The sequence below is a fragment of the Lipotes vexillifer genome, unplaced genomic scaffold (genome assembly GCF_000442215.2).
Source record: "Lipotes vexillifer unplaced genomic scaffold, Lipotes_vexillifer_v1.1 scaffold311, whole genome shotgun sequence".
NCBI classification, from domain to species: domain Eukaryota; kingdom Metazoa; phylum Chordata; class Mammalia; order Artiodactyla; family Lipotidae; genus Lipotes; species Lipotes vexillifer.
The window spans coordinates 863,771-881,644 of NW_006791012.1; the positions used below are offsets into that span (position 1 = coordinate 863,771).

The 17,874-nt window shown below is 36.7% G+C and overlaps 1 protein-coding gene across 1 annotated transcript in view; it reads left to right on the plus strand.

Moving 5' to 3' along the window:
* PPP3R1 (protein phosphatase 3 regulatory subunit B, alpha) overlaps positions 1 to 17,874 on the plus strand; it is a 27,333-nt gene that overhangs the window by 8,748 nt on the left and 711 nt on the right. Inside the window, exons 2-5 of the mRNA XM_007464089.1 lie at positions 8,327 to 8,503; positions 9,583 to 9,642; positions 11,123 to 11,307; positions 16,458 to 17,874. The exon at positions 16,458 to 17,874 is cut by the window's right edge and continues 711 nt beyond it. Of these exons, the coding sequence (XP_007464151.1) occupies positions 8,327 to 8,503; positions 9,583 to 9,642; positions 11,123 to 11,307; positions 16,458 to 16,505 (470 nt within the window). The 3' untranslated portion in view covers positions 16,506 to 17,874. The remainder of the gene's footprint in view (positions 1 to 8,326; positions 8,504 to 9,582; positions 9,643 to 11,122; positions 11,308 to 16,457) is intronic.

The window sequence follows — 17,874 nt, forward strand, 5'->3', positions numbered from 1 at the left end:
AAAACCAGTAGGAGAACATCTTAAAAATATGTTGTTTGATTTTTATCTACCTGAAGTGAAAATATTCTTATTATTCCCTTTTCTCCATACTTGGCCCAAAGAGTGCAGGTTGAGGAACAACAGTGTTTAGTATCTCTTAGCCTAACCTTCTATGTTAACTCTTCTGATGTAACGAACAAGGAAAGAAATTAGATCGGAAAGTATTTCAAGAAATCGCGTCGCCCAGCTTTTGCCATCAAGCTTTACAGACTGAGCAACTTACTTAACTCTCTGGGTCTTTATCCTCATCTGGAGTTTTTCATCTCCATGGTTTCTTCCAACTTTTTACGTTACGTGGCTTTTCTGTTACAGATTTTCTCCCGAAACTCAGTGAGCTTTGAAGACAATTCTAAGAATGTATTTTTAGGATTAAGTGTGTAGCTTCTTTTGTGACATCTTTGGACAGTATTCATTTGCCTTTGTGAGTTTTGAGGTGGTGAATCATTTGTGACTGTATCTTTTACCTAAGGTAGGAGGAAGTTAGTGGTAGATAGCATTCACATTTTCAAGAAGCATTCTAGAAGAAAGAAAGAAAACATAGTTAACAATATTAGTAATGAAACAACTGACATCACTTACAGATCCTACAGATGTTAAAAGAATAGCTAGGGAATTTTATAAACAGTTTTATTCCAATATGTTCTACACGTTGGATGAAACAAGACGAATTCCTTGAAAAAACGAATACGGGCAAGACCTCTTTTCATCGTGCTTCACTTTATCGTGCTTCACAGATACTGTGTTTTGGCTTTTTAAAAATTTTTAAACAAACTGGAGGTTTGTGGCAACCCTGTACAAAGCAAGTGTATTGATACCATTGTTCCAGCAGCACTTGCTCACTTTGCGTCTGTTTGTCACATTTTGGTAATTCTCACGATATTTCAAACTTTTTCACTATTGTTATCATATTTGTTATGGTGATCTGTGATCAGTGATCTTTGATGTTTCTGTTACAACTTGCTGAAGGCTCAGATGATTTTTAGCATAATTTAGCATAATTTATTAATTAAACTAATTAAACTAATTAATTTATTAATTAAACTAATTAATTAAACTTAGCATAACTTAATTTACCTTTAAATTAAGGTGTGTACTTTTTTTTTTTTAGACAATGCTGTTGCATACGTAATAGACTACAGTATAGTGTAAACATAACTTTTATACGCATTGGGAAACCAAAAAATTCATGTGACTTGCTATTTTGCAGTGGTCTAGAACCAAACCTGTGATATCTTCAAGGTATGCCTGTTCCTAAAACTGACACAAAATGAAATAGAAAATCTTAATAGCATTATATCTATTAATGAAATTGAATTCTTTCCCACAAAGAAAACTCCAGAGCCCAGATGGCTTTACTGGTAAATTCTAGCAAACATGTAATGGAAAAAAATAAAGAATCCTTAAGAAAATAGAAGCTAGCGTTATACCGATAGCAGTACCGAAGACATTATAGAAAACTGTAGACCAGTATTCACCATGAACATATGTGTAAAAATCCTTAAATATTTGTAAGTCAAATCCAGCAATATATAAAAAGGACAATAAAGCATGGTCAAGTGGCGTTTATCCCAGGAGTATGATTTTATCTAGAAATATCAATTAATGTAATTCACTATATTGACGTAATAAAAGAGAAAAAACATCTTCTCAATAGTTGTAGCAAAGCATTTGTTTGAGTTCAGTAGCCATTCATGATAAATAGTTTTGGCAAATTAGGAATAGAAGGGAACTATATCAACCTGATAAAGGGCACCTACCAAAAACCTATAGCTAACATCGTACTTATTTAATGATGAAAGACTGAATGCTTTCCATGGGGAAAAAAGTAGTTGTTCACTCTGACCAATAGTAGTCAAAACTGTACTAGAAGTTCTAGCCAGTACATTAAGTCCAGTAGAAGAAACGTAATACGTTCAGATTGGAAAGGAAGGAGTAAAGCTGTCTTTATTCTCAGATGACATGGTTGTGTATGTAGTAAATCCTGTTCCTAGAAATAAGAAGTGAACTTATTAGCAAGATTGTAGGATACAAGGGCAGTATACAAAAAGCAGTGGAATCTCTCTATAACAGCAGTGAACAATTGAAAAAAAAATGAAATTGACAAAAATACCATTTATAATAGAATAAAAACATTGGGATATTCAAGTGTAAATTTAACCAAATATATGTAAGATCTATACACCAAACTATGAAACGTCACTGAGAGAAACTTAAAAAGACCTAAGGAAATGGAGGGAGGTACCATATTCATAGATTGGAAGACTTTGATACTGTTAAGGTATCAGTTCTACTCAGATTGATCTGTAGATTCAAGACAATCCCAATCATTTTCAGCAGGGTTTTAATAAAAATTACCAAATAATTGTTAATTCTATATGGGAAAACCCAGGTCTTAGAAGAGCTGGCACAATTTTGAAAAAGAACAACGAAGTGTGAGGACAGTGTTCCCCGATTTAAAGACTAAAACATAAAACTGGTATTGGCATAAGATAAATAAATCAGGGCAACAGAGTAGAGGGTATAAACCCATGTGTGTGTATTCGACTGATTTTTTTTTTTTTAATAACTCTAGTCTTTTATTCAGGTACACTTGAAAAACATTTTTTTCTTTAATTAATTATTTATTTATTTTTGGCTGCGTTGGGTCTTCCTTGTTGCGAGCAGGGGCTACTCTTTGTTGCGGTGCACAGGCTTCTCATTGCGGTGGCTTCTCTTGTTGTGGAGCACGGGCTCTAGGCGTGCGGGCTTCAGTAGCTGTGGCACACGGGCTCTAGAGCGCAGGCTCAGTAGCTATGGCGCATGGACTTAGTTGCTCCACAGCATGTGGGATCTTCCCGGACCAGGGCTTGAACCCTTGTCGCCTGCATTGGCAGGCGGATTTTTAACCACTGCGCCACCAGGGCAGTCCATTGATTGATTAAAAAAATTTTTTTAATTGGATATTTGACATGTAACATTGTGTAAATTTAAGGTGTACAACATGTTACTTTATACAGTTAATTGATTTTTGACAAAAACATCAAAGATACCAGTGTAAGGGGAGCCTTTTGAACAAAATAACTGGAATAAAAGTTTACTCTTACTTATGTACAAAAAACATGGGTCATAAATTTAAACATAAAAGCCACAACTATGGAACTTCTAGAAGAAAGCATAAGAGAAAATCTTCACGACCACCATAGGCAAGGAGTTTTAGTTTTATTTGTAAAACATGAATCATAAAAGAAAAAAATGGGTTTCATCAAAATTGAAGGTTTTTGCTCCTTAAAGGCTAGGAGAAGGTACTTGAAATGCCTACACCTGACAAAGGACTTGCACCAATCAGTATAAAGAGAGAATCAGACAACTTTTTAAAGACAGCCCACCTTTTAAAAGGGTAAAATATTTGAAGTCACTTAAATGAAGATATATCAGCTGCCAATAATCACATGAAAAAGATGCTCAAGATAATTAATCCTCAGAGGAACGCAGGCTAAAACTATAATCGCATACTGCTGCCACCCAGCAGAGTGGCTAAACTTAGACAGTTTCACGAGTTGGCAAGGAGGTGTAGAGCTCCTGGAATTCTCAGATATTGCCAGTGGGAGTGTAAAATGGTACACCACTTTGGAAAACTTTTTAACAGTTTCTGAAAGTCAAATGTATGCTTACCCTATGACCCAGCAATTCCAGGAAAACATTTGTTTACAAAAAGACTTAAGTATAAGTATAATATTCTTAGAATCTTTATTCCTAATAGTCCCAAACGAAACAATAGGAATGTCTGTTAACAGATGAAGGCATAGACTGATGGTAGTATATCCGTACAATGGACTATATATATACTACTGTGCCATAAAAAGGAAGAAACTACTGACATATGAAACAACTTGGATTAATGTCAAAAACTTAGTGAGAAAAGGAAGATGGACACAAGAGTACGTATTTGTGATCCCATTTATGTGAAATTCTAGACAGAATTTAGTTAACAGAAAGCAGAACGGTGGTTGCCTAGGGTTGTGGTGGGGAGGGGGTGCAGTGTGTTTGTGATTGACTGGAAGGGACCTTAGGAAACATTTTGGGATGATAGAAACGTGCTTCTGTTTTGATTGCAGTACTGCTTACGTAGGTGTATATGTTTGTCAAAACCTGTAGAATTGTATATTTAATAATGCGTTTTTGGAATATCAGTTATTTCCCAAAGTTGGTTTAAAATTTCTTTTTAGCGTTTTGATTACAACTTGATAATTCTTTTGTTGGTGCTGATGTGTAGCTCTTGTATATTTGATAATTAATAATTTTTAAAGTGTGCAATAATTTTAATCTAGAAACACCAAGAGCATGTGTTGCCTCTTGCATTAGAAAATTATAATATATACCTCTAGAATCTAGACCTTTTAAAGTGGATGAAAGTTTTTCATTTGTAAGGAAAAGACACAGCACAAATGTTCATTTTTCATAATATACCTTTTTGATTCTCTTTCAGTATTAATAGGGAGCTTTCTTTACTTTGTTCTGTTAAAGTATTCTGTGTAGAATATAAATATTAGACTGCTAGTGTAATCACAAGGTTGTTTAAAATTAGGCAGTTTTTTGGAGCTGCTTATGAAGGTTTTATCTGTGCCCCCTAGTGGTTTTGATTTCTTATTTGGGATAACATTGGAAATACAGTCATTACTTTTGTAGAAGATGAATTTTACAGAAGACTTTAAAACTTTTAAATTCATCTTTATGTTGAAAAACTACCCAATAGCTTCTATTGACAACACTATAAGGCTTTATTCTTGTGCTAGTCTTTACAAGGTTATTCAATACATGTTTCTCAGGGCTTCTGGTGGTACAGTGGTTAAGAATCCGCCTGCCAATGCAGGGGATACGGGTTCGAGCCCTGGTCCGGGAAGATCCCACATGCCGTGCAGCAGCTAAGCCCATGCGCCACAACTACTGAGCTTGCGCTCTAGAGCCCGCGAGCCGCAATTTCTGAGCCCGCGCACTACAAATGCTGAAGCCCGCGCACCTAGAGCCTGTGCTCCGCAACAAGAGAAGCCACCGCAATGGGAAGCCTGCGCACCACAACAAGAGTAGCCCCCCGCTCGCCGCAACTAGAGAAAGCCCACACGTGCAGCAACGAAGACCCAACGCAGCCAGAAATTAAAAAAAAAACAAAAAAACAAAAAAAAAACCACATGTTTCTCCATAGGTAATTTTATCATATCTGAGGGCTCTTTCCGCAGTACCTCTAAGATCCCTTATTAGGGATCTATAGTTTTCATTCTATAGCATAGTTCTAAATATCCTGCCATACAAACGAGATTGGGGCATATCTTCTTAGAAATACATAGGATGAGAATGGAACATTTTATGGTGCCAGAAAATAAGGAAATGCTCAAATTGGGGATTGTTGAAAAGTCACACAGGAGCCAGCTTGAGGTAGTACTTAAAGAAGAAAGCTGGAATAATTTGGTTAACAGGTAATGACATTGGATTTTAACCCATAGGATAAAATAAGTACCCATGAATCCATGCTGCTACGAATAATTGAATAAAGAAACAAATAGGGAAAGGGGACAGGTTTGTTTTGTTTTGTTTTTTGACAGGAACAGTCCAGTTAATAATGAGGGATAAAGAAAATCATTATTAGGCAATACCACAGTAATAAAATTTTGCAAACAAGACATACCTAGATGATGCTCCAATTAGATCAGAGTTTGAGGAGAAAGTAGGATATTTGAATAGTCTCAGCGTATTATCCCTCCCCCCAATTTTTTTTTTTTTTTTTGCGGTACGCGGGCCTCTCACTGTTGTGGCCTCTCCCGTTGCGGAGCACAGGCTCCGGACGCGCAGGCTCAGCGGCCATGGCTCACGGGCCCAGCTGAGCGCCCCAGCATGTGGGATCTTCCCGGACCGGGGCACGAACCCGTGTCCCCTGCATCAGCAGGCGGACTCTCAACCACTGCGCCACCAGGGAAGCCCCCCCCCCAATATATTTTGATACAGAGGGAAAGATAGTAGATTTATAGTGGAGAAATCTGGCAGAAACCACCTTGACCAAGTGATCAAAATTAGCATCACTAGTGAAAAGACATGTTGACATCATGAACCCCTTGATGATGCACTGAGAAGGACATATCATTTCTATGGTATTCTTGCCCCAAAGCATTCTAATCATGAAAAAAACATCAGCAACTCACTCTGAGGGATATTTTACAAAATACTGGATCAGAAGTTTCAAAGTCATGAAACACAAGGAAAAAAATTAAGAGTTGTTAGAAATAGGAGGAGGCTTAAGGAAAAATTACAAAAATGTTGCAAAAATCATAGAGTTCCCAAATATCACTCACCCAAACTTCCTCTGATGGTAACATCTCACAGACTTAAAGTGCAATTATCATTATCAAAATCAAGAAATTAACATTCTTACAGTACTGTTAAACTGTATATTTTAGTGAAAAAAGAAATTGTGACACTGGAAAGTTTTTCTTTTCCAGAATTCTATTCAGGATCCCACATTGCATTTAGTTGTTTCTTTGAAGATACTATTATCACTAGGAGGATTTGATAAGACTTGCTTTATTTTGTTTTAAATTGTTTATGGACTAATAGGTAATACATTATTTATAAAGTGGCTATTAAAAGAATTTCCTGAAGGAGTAGTCTTGTTGCTACTTATTACTGTTTTACAAATTTGGAGAATTGGCTAAAATTTGAGGAAAATTTATTTTTCTACCCTTCTGCGTATTTCTTTTCCTTTTCATTCTGAGAAACCTCAAAATCACCTAACAGTGGAGTAGCAGCTTGGTGTGTGTGTATAGTAATAACAGTGCTTGAAGAGCCAGAGGCCTGCATCTCTTTGCTACTGTTGGGAATCTCTTACATTCTTTTTTTCTAAGTGATAAAAAATATATGTATAATAAAGAGAGGTGGTTAATGTTTCTTCATCTGAGAAGATGATGAATGAATAAGCAACCTTTCTATCTCTATTAATATTATATACTCTCTAGCGTTAATATGTCCAGTTGGAAATATTTATTTAAATTTACTGTAGCAACATGAGCTCTCTAAAAGCAACTTCTTAATTATTTTATGTGGTAATATTAATAAGGTTCCTGAAATCACTTGTTAAAATAGGAAACCATCTAGATTGCACATTTATTCCTGAGTATATTCAAGGGTGCAGTGATCTGGGTATGGTCTCAACAATTTAATTTGCTGTTTTCCATGTAAACATTCCATAGTAATACCTATATTATTATAATATATACCTATATTATAAACTCAGACTAAAATATCTACGTTTTTAATATCTTAAATTTTAGAGACATACATATATGTATGACTATAAGATTAACTATTACAATACTTTGAATAATATAATGTAAATTGAATATGTAGGCACTTCCAACTACTAAAAAAGATAATCCTCCCAAAGGTATCCTTACAAAAAGTGGAAAAATAACATGAGTTTCAGCTTGACAAAACATATGAAAAACAGTATCTCTGAGTCACAAGATGAGTCAAAAGGGTGAGGTTTGTTTGTTTTTCCTTGTTCATCTGTTTTAAGGGAGTATGATCCCAAGTAGCAGAAAAAAATCTTTGATGAAAGTTGGTGCCAAAAGTTGGAATTCTTTATATTTAGCTTGTACGAAGTACAAAGCTGAAGCATTTAATGGTGCTGCCAAGGTGGGTTTGATCTGTTTTAAAGATCTGTGCCTGATTTTTAGGATATTGGTAATAACTGTAAACGGATAGTAACCTTTAAAAGTTTAACCTTTATAAAATTTTTTCTTAAAAATTTAATTAAAGAATTAAAATCTAAAAATGCTGGGTTTTCTTTGCTCCTATTTGCAAAGAATATTTTTAGAAGAATATTCAAGAAGCTGGCAACGTTGGAGGGAGGCTTTGAATATTGAACTGTGTTCAAACCATGTTCAAATTTTGAACCATGAACTGCTAGAAATAAACTAAATTAAAATTTTACAAGATAAGTGAAAATTAGAGTGCCTGGTACATAGAGATTGATTTAGTCTGCCTGATAAGAACCACCTGACTTCCATGATCAGCTTAGCATTGTTAATCTTGTACTATCTTACTCGGCATACAGTTGGTTGTATGTTATGGCAGGTGCAGACAAACAAAAGGGTAACAAAAAAAATTTTATGATATATTTTCTTTGTTATAAGAAATTAGTCAATCGTATATGCAACTCTTTAAATTGGAAGTTAAACTCTTGGATAAGTGGTGAATTTTTTCCCTATATTATCACAAAATCGTTTGGTAAATCTTGCTACCTCTTTTTGTTTGCTTTTAGTTGATGCTGATGAAATTAAAAGGCTAGGAAAGAGATTTAAGAAGCTCGATTTGGACAATTCTGGTTCTTTGAGTGTGGAAGAGTTCATGTCTCTGCCGGAGTTACAACAGAATCCCTTAGTACAGCGAGTGATAGATATATTTGACACAGATGGGAATGGAGAAGTGGACTTTAAAGGTAAGGAAGTGGTTTTGTTTTAAACTACAAGTTAGATCATCTGTGAATAGCGTCTTACAGCTCTGTGTACAAAAATGTCTGAAAAATTTAGTTTTCCTTGAATGTGTATTACTGGCTTCCTGATAAAGGTAGATTACATTACAACCTCAGAATCTGTGATATATGAACCTTAATGGGCTAATAAGATCTTTTACTTTTGGGGTCATAAATGATCAAATTGCCCTTTAAGGTAATCTGAAAAATGGGATTTAGAATTTCTTTTGTTGCTAGAAAATTAGTCTCACTTTAGGGAAACTTATAACATTAGAAGCTACATTTTTAAAACCTTTTACAAAAGAATGAGACTTAGTACTAAGTCAGCAATAAAAAGTAAGCTGCAGTAATAAGGATATGAGTATTATCATAGAAAGGATTAATTTAGTTAATCTAAGATTTTACAAAGACAGTATTGCTTTTGCTAATATTAACCATTTGATTCTACACTTTAAAGTAAATAAACATTTCATTTCACCAGGGAATCAACAGATTTTGTTATTTTAGTTTGAGGAATTGGATTATAAGTGAAGGGCTTTAAAACTGGTTATGATTTAGTGTTTAGCAGGCAGTGAAGAAAGATGACCAATTTGTTAATGAAACATCCAACAGTTTATTTAAATGATTCTGAATTTTGGAGCCAGAAATCCAAAATTTTTTTTTCCTGCCAAGCAATGTAAATTTTTTTTAAAGCCTCCTTTTGTCGTATTCTAAGAAAAAAGAGTTAAATAGCTTAAAGAATATGTTTTTTTTTTTGAGTGTTATGCTCTGTAGCGTAAGTAAATATTTGTTTAAATTGATTTGACTTTCGAGAACTCCAGGTTCAGATTAAAATGTATATATATAGAACCTCGTTTGTTGCGAAGTTTCAAATTTGGCTTTTTCAGTTTTAAACACAGCTAGTAATATTTTCTTTTGCAGCAAGAAAATATGTTTTTGTGAGCATGTAGGGGTTTGTATGTGTGTGTGTGTATGTGGGTATGTGTTGTTTTTCTTTGTAAAAACTTGAAACTTCTGATTTGTAAACATATTTTATTCTTATTCAGAGTTCATTGAGGGAGTCTCTCAGTTCAGTGTCAAAGGAGATAAGGAACAGAAGTTGAGGTGTAAGTATTTCTCTTCGCTGAGTTCATTCTCCCTCTTAAGACCACTACCCTATACTGCATTATAACCTCCTTTTAAAATATTCTAAAAGATGTCTTTTATTCTAGATCCTTAGTAAACATAACAAAAATTTTACATTCTGGAGAAAATCCTTTCTGGACATTTGCAGTTTGCATTTTGTAATGATGTGTCATTGTTGCTTTTAGTTGGATAGAAGGAAAATAGAATTTCCTTCTACAGCCATATGAATTACATGTCTTAGATAAGAGATTTTTTTTTAATTGAAGTATAGTTGATGTACAGTGTTTTATAAGTTACAAGTGTACAATATAGTGATTATATTCCATTTATAGTTATTATAAAATGTTGGCATGAAAGTGAGAAGAAATGCTCTAATATGATTAGGTTAACTTCATTTACACTCATTGTATTCAGAATTATTTAGCCAGAAGTCCACTATTTTGGTTTACGTAGGCTGCCTCTATCATAGGGAACGTCTGATATCTTTTTAAAACGTTCAGCTCTTAACTAGAGAGATGTTGTATTTCTAACAGTTCTCTGAGGTGCAGGCTATATGCAAACATCCTTTGTAAACGAACTCTTTTAGATATAAATGAGAATAATAGTAATAGCAGTTGCTGTCTTTGATTGTATATTATCTCATTCGGTACTGTAAAGAACCTGAGAGGTTAGAACTATTATTAGCCCCAATTTTATATGTGCAGAAAATGAAGTTTAGGAAGGGTAAATAACTTACCACTAGGCTACACTAATTGGCCAAGGCAGTCTTGATTCCATAGCCCATATACACTTCTTTTTTTTTAAAAGATTTTTTCAATGTAGACCATTTTTTTTTTTTTTTTTTTTTTTAATTTCTGGCTGCGTTGGGTCTTTGTTGCTGTGCGTGGGCTTTCTCTAGTTGTGGCGAGCGGGGGCTACTCTTTGTTGCAATGCATGGGCTTCTCATTGTGGTGGCTTCTCTTGTTGCGGAGCACAGGCTCTAGCACGCGGGCTTCAGTAGTTGTGACACACAGGCTCAGTAGTTGTGGCTCACGGGCTTAGCTGCTCCGCGGCATGTGGGATCTTCCAGGACCAGGGCTCGAACCCGTGTCTCCTGCACTGGCAGGCGGATTCAGGGAAGCCCAATGTGGACCATTTTTAAAGTCTTTATTGAATTTGTTGCTTCTGTTTTATGTTTTGGTTTTTTGGCCATGAGGCACGTGAGATCTTAGCTCCCTGACCAGAGATCAAACCCACCCCCTGCATTGGAAGGTGAAGTCTTAACCACTGGACCACCAGCGAAGTCCCATAGCCCATATACTCTTAACCATTTTCACCTAAAGACATCTCTGTGTAGGAAGGAGCTGTCCTCATAGTAGAATTCTAATTGTTTGGCAGCTTATTGTTCTCTCTCTCATTGAAAGTATTCGTTTGTGATTTTGCCTTTGATTTTGCCATTGATTTTCCTTACTCTCTTTTTAGTTGCTTTCCGTATCTATGACATGGATAAAGATGGCTATATTTCCAATGGGGAACTCTTCCAGGTGCTGAAGATGATGGTGGGGAACAATCTGAAAGATACACAGTTACAGCAAATCGTGGACAAAACCATAATAAATGCAGATAAGGATGGAGATGGAAGAATATCCTTTGAAGAATTCTGTGCTGTAAGTACATTCATTAGTTACACTTAATGAAAACATTTTTAATACCACTTAATAGAGAATTCCTTTATTTTGCCCTAGACATTTCTATTTTTGATTTTGCCTAATTGCTCCATATTCAAGGTTTTGAAATGTTCTTTGTTGTAATTGTTACTAATTTTATTCTCAGTGATTGTCTGATAAAATGCCACAAGAATGGTGCTAGTAACTTTTACTTATTATTGGTAGCCTCCCAAATGAACAGCTAGGTTGTTTGAAAATACTTTTGTGGGAAATATGAGTTCATGAGTTTCAGCTAGGAATCCAGAGGCTTGGCTTCATGAGGACAACAGAAATGGAGTCCCTGTCCATCTTAAACTCAGCAGCTAGGCATTGTAAAAAGGTGATTTTATTTTTCTAAGCTACTGATGGGTAGTTCTTGTAATCTGGGGCAAGGGCTCCACAGAGGCAGGGGCTACAGTTGTGGGAAGGCCTAGACAACTAGCTCTAGGTGGAAACTGGGGCACCGGCTTAGCTTGCAGTTTACTGCTTCTCTTCTTTACTCCTGCTCCTAAAGCAAAGATACTAACTTTTTGATGTGTTAAAAGCAGTTTTAACTGTAAGCTAGAGATACTGAGCAATGCAAAGGAAAGGCAAAGATAACAAAAAGTTTTGAAAAATTTCCGTCATGACTGGGAAATCTTTCTATAAAAGACTTTCCTCCTCCTCTTCTCATTTTTTACTTAGATGACACCAGGGAAAACAAATTCCTTTGTTTGTGTGTTATATAAGGACTAAGTATCTACTTCAGCATTTAAGTAGAGGTTCACGTGATCCTTTAAGGATCTTTCTTCATCTCAAGGGAATACTATCTTTGCATTTTGTTTCAAAAAGTAGGGTGGTGCTCTAGTTTAAAGAACACTCGAGGTCTTTTTGGAAGAGGTTAGATAGGCTTGAGCCTTGAGATTTGGAACCCATGCCAGGTGGTACTGCTCTGTGTCCTGTCCCTCCGTTGTGTCTCCTCCCTCACTGTTTTTTTTTTTTAATTAATTTATTTTTGGCTGCGTTGGGTCTTTGTTGCTGTGCACGGGCTTTCTCTAGATGCAGCGAGCTGGGGCTACTCTTCGTTGCGGTGCATGAGCTTCTCATTGCGGTGGCTTCTCTTGTTGCAGAGTGCAGGTTCTAGGCACTTGGGCTTCAGTAGTTGTGGCCTGTGGGCTCAGTAGTTGTGCCTCATGGGCTCTAGAGCAAAGGCTGAGTAGTTGTGGCGCATGGCCTTAGTTGCTCCGCGGCATATGGGATCTTCCCGGACCAGGACTAACCCATGTCCCCTGCGCTGGCAGGTGGATTCTTAACCACTGCGCCACCAGGGAAGTCCTTCCTCCCTCACTGTTGCCAGTACTTGCTGAAGGAGTCCCGTGGACGCACATCGCATTGTGTGTGACCTGAGACCATGCTGGTAGTGGCATCATGGGTAGCAGCCAGTTTTCGAAAGAAGGAAAAAAAAATTAACTCCAGGACTTGAGGGAATAAAACAAAAAAGGGAAACTCTTGACTGGAGTGTTAATGGAAAGGATGTATATAAGTGAAGACTACTTGCATTTAGTAAATATAAACTAAAACTTGCATGTAAATCACTTACCAGTGAAAGGAAATTAAAATACACCCCTAGGTATAGAAATGATACTATTTACACTGAAGACATAAGCTAAGCTTTGAGTTTGTTTTTCAGCATTTTGTGATAAATTGCCTTTACTTGTATTTTTGGAGGGCATAGTTCAGGAATGAAGAAAAATGTTTTGTGTATTAAGCCAACTTTTTGGAACATTTATCAAGCTCTTAACTTTGGCTTCATTGATTTCTCTTTATTCTGATTTCTTAAGTTATAACAGTGAAAGAGAAAGGACAGTTTATGTATGGATGTATGTATGTATGGCTGCATTGGGTCTTCATTGCTGTCCACGGGCTTTCTCTAGTTGCGACGAGCGGGGTCTACTCTTCGTTGTGGTGCGCAGGCTTCTCATTGCAGTGGCTTCTCTTGTTGCGGAGCATGGGTTCTAGGCACATGGGCTTCAGTAGTTGTGGTGCGTGGGCTCAGTAGTTGTGGCTCATGGCCTCTAGAGCGCAGGCTCAGTAGTTGTGGTGCATGGGCTTAATTGCTCCATGGCATGTGGGATCTTCCCGGACCAGGGCTTGAATTTGTGTCCCCTGCATTGGCAGGCGGATTCTTAACCACTGAGCCACCAGGGAAGTCCCAAGGAAGTTATTTTAAATAAGATCACATACTACATACCTACTTTAACATTTTCTGAATACTTGACCATGCACAAATATTATAAATGATTAGTGACAGGATTAAAGTTGGTGGACTGAACACATCTATTTACTTTTGCTTCCTCTCAAATCTCCACTGAAATTAAATGGGTTAAAAAGAAAAGGTTATAAACCCACAAGGACCAAGTGAATAGCAGAGAGGATAGTTAACTAGATTTGGCAACTTATAAAGCTGAATGGTTAATTGGTTTAGCAGACAGGAGTAAAAATTCTAAGCTAGAAACTTGGAAAGCTGAGAAGCAGCTTGGTTTATAAGGTGGAATCCCTGAAAGGCTCAGTTCCCTAACCTGATTCCCTGGCAGCTAGACTTGTACCCTCCAGGCAAGAGGTGGGACAGCCCTCTTTGGGAAATCTGATCTCCAGAAATGGTCTTAACTGATCACTCAAAGCCAGGCCACAGTCAACAGCCCCACTTTGTATGTGGAGGCTCTAGTGCCCTTTCCACAGGAGCAGAGAGCCACGGATCACCAGACATTCAAGGAAAGCCTCTAAAATGGATTATAGAGATGAGATCACACCTGAAAAAGAAGCTTGGAGAGGCGGGCTATGCAAGGCCAGTAACAACTTTCAAAGTAGAACAAAAATCTGTCATGGTTATCCTCAGGGATATAATATATTGGATTTTTGAAACAAAAATTGGAGAATATATAAAAGAGCTCTCGGATATTTAAACTTTGAAATACATTCTAGGAGGTCTAACACCCAGATGCTAGGGGTCCAGAAAGAAAATGCAGGGAAGGAAATGTCAAAAATGAATCAAGAAAATATGTCTGAATCAAAAGTAATGAGCCTCTTTGACCAAAAGGACTTACTAAGTACCCAGCATAGTATATAAAAACGTGGGCCTGGGCACATTGTCATGAAATTTTAAAACAAACAGATGGTTCTACAAACTTCCAAAGAGCTAAAGTAGACGGGTAGGGGAAGGGTGTCATACAGAGATTCAAGAACCATAGTGGTGGCAAATTTCTCAGCAGAGGTGGCAACTAGAAGGCAATGGAAGCATTGCCTTCACATTTTTGAGGGACAGTTATTTCCAAGTGAGAGCTCTCAATAAACTCAAACTAGGTGGTAGAAATAAAGACATTTTCAGGTATGCAAGGCCTCCCTTTTTGGGAAACTACTAGAGGATGTGCTCCCACTTATAAAAAGATTATAAATCAAAAAAAAGGAGACAATGTGGGATCCAGGAAGCAGAAGGTCCAACATGAAAGAAGGAAATCTCTAGGATGATGGTGAAGGAGGATCCATAGATGACAGGCCTGGATTGGAGCAGGTTGGAAAGCTCTGGGAGTGATTTCAAGACAGTAAAATTGATAGAATTACATAATATATTTAAGTGTGTTTAGAACAAAGTTTAGGGTTGAATTAATGATAAATACATAGAACACCTGGCAAAGAAAAAGATCAGTTATTAACTGTAGCAAAACAAATGTGCAGGAAAGAAAAAGTAACTATAGTACACAATTCTCTTCTGCTGTAAGTAGTATTCTATATAGTCATAAATAAAATGCTGAATTTCTGCCTAATCAAAAAAAAAGATCCAATTATTTGAAGCGTGGGAGAGGTGGGAAGTGTATGTGGTAGGAGACAGAAGGGAGAGGTGTGTGTGAAAGTATAATCTTCATCTTCTGTGGTGGGAAGTCAGTGGATGATGCCTAAAACTTTGAATCCAAGAAAAAGCAATGTAGGGGTGTTATTTGGAGACCTATAGGTAAATACTGAGAATCAGCTGAAAATTCTAAATGATTGCCTCTAAGTAAAAAGAAATTTGAGGGCAGGTTAGCAAACTGCTGTTTTCATAACAGAAGTTGGTGAACTAGCTGGCTGTTTAAGCTTTCTTTTTCAAAAAAAAATTTTTAAGGTTTAAAAATAATACAGGTGCAACTATGCAGAACAACATGGATGAATCTCACAAACAACGCTGAGTGAAACAAGCCAGACACAAAAGATTTCATTTATAAAATGTATAAAAGCAGACCAGAGTAACCTATGGTGTTAAATCATGATAGTGACCACCTCTGGCGGGCGGTGGCTTGGGAGGAGGGAGGTGGCCAGTGCGGGAAGGGGGCCACGGCAGAGCCCCAGTGATGCCCTCCCTGGCTGCTGTTTACTTGGGTGTTCGCTCTGAAAATTCATCAGGCTGTGAACATTTATGGTTTACTTTCTTTATGTAGGTTATACTTAATAAAACTTATCCCCCCAATAATAATACAGGTAATTGCACTTCACATGGCCATGTCAGTATTCACTGAGGTGTCTGTAACAACTTTACAAGTATTTGACTCCATGGGAAAGTAATGTGCAGAAAATTTTATTCATTTATTACTTTTTGATATATTCTAGAACAGACTGACAGTGAAGCCTGCATTTGGTTTGTGACAGTTTTTATGGTAACATCTGGTTATCATTTAATATTAAACTACTAAAGGCCATGTCGAAACGACAGACGAAAGAGTGGGCCAAATCCTGCATGTGGTCTGTTTTGTATGTTTTTGAGCTAAAAAAGTTGTTTCATTTTAAAGTGGTGTTTTAAAAAAAAAAAGGGAGAAGAGAATTCAAGAGAAACTATACATGGCCTACAGAGCTTGAAATATTTACTGCCTAGCCCTTTACAGAAAAATTTGCCAGCCCTAGTGCTAGAACACAAGAAAATGTTATCCTAGGAGAAAAAAGCCATGAAAGTTCTAACAAAAGGCAATGCAGGTTTTTAAAAACAACAGCTTCTGGAAATGGCTAAAGTAGTATGTTTTTTAAGCTGTAGGTTTGGTAAGGTGGTTAGACTAGTACAAAGGAGTCCGTCGAACCTGGTCAAGTTTGATTTGTTCTCTCTGTTGCAGGTTGTAGGCGGCCTCGATATTCACAAAAAGATGGTGGTAGACGTGTGACTCTTCTGTAAAGAGTACCACCCAACACTTTTGCTTTCTTCTCCATCTCTGAAGATCTGCTCAAGACGTCCAGCAATGCTCTCTGTGTATTTAAATGGAAGTATTTTTCTCTGTGAAGCCACATTTTCCAACATGAGCCTCATGAAGCCAACTAAGTGTTATTGAACTCTTATTCTCTCAATAACTCAGTGTAGCACTTTAAAGCTGAAGGACAGCAGCATGAAAAGAGCATATCAATGTGGTGAAGAAAGGGAAGGGGTTGGCTTTTTAATTTATTTTTCTTCATCTTTTATAACAAGAAAGTATCTATATATACATATGTAAATATTTATATATAGATATATGTAGCTTTCTATATGTGTAGTAGGTTGGCTTTAATTTAATATACTTGATTCAGAAGCAAAATGATAGAGTACAAAAGTGCCAAGCAGAACATTCAACATCCTTACTTTTATTTCACACAGTTTTATATATACATTGAAGACTGTACAATTTGAGCCAGGTGTTAGGCCAGCTATTTTCCTTGTCCTGCCCTTTCTCTTTTGAGAGATTGACAAAGCATTTGTTAACATCTTATTATTTACCTTGATTACATTTTTGTAACAAAGGAGTTTGTAACTTTATTTATACCTGTGATATATTTCCAGGGACTGTGTCTCATTGCTGCGCAGCTTTGACGACGTCTCTGAGCAGAAAGTGTAGTTCAGCGCCGCTGCTCTTGTGTTCATACAGCAACAGCACAGAGCTTATGGCCACCTCATTCTGTTACTTCATAACTAGGAGTCATTGCATTCACTAGATGTCCCTGAGTAAGTGTCAGTTTGTTGTGATTTTATTCGCAAAGGACAGAAGCTATCTGAGGCAATCCTGATTTATCTCGGACATGACTTATTGAAGAGTTCCTGAAATAATCATGTAACTGCTTAGGATACCTGTTTATTTGTTTCATTACATGGGTGGTAAATTGTCATTAAACTTACGTTTAAACCATAAATTTCCTTTCTCTGTTTCAAAAGACTTGCAGCTAATCTAAAACTGGTGATATTTAATGTGCACGTGTGTATCTCTACACCCACATATACTTATTTATGACTTACATGGGAGAAACCTTACTAATCTATATGCCACAGAAGAGCAAAATTATATCCAAATTTATACCTCTTAAATTTCTTTACCACAAGGCATAGAGTGCGCATAATGGTGTTCTTGATTTGCCCACATATGTAACAGGTAACTTAATAAATTTGTGTGATATAAAAGTAGTTTACCATGTTCCACCACTTGATATTATCCCTTCCCTTTTCTGCAAAGGTACTATTGGCTGGAAGAAGACATTCTGGTTAGCTTTGTAGGACTGTAGTCTTTCCCT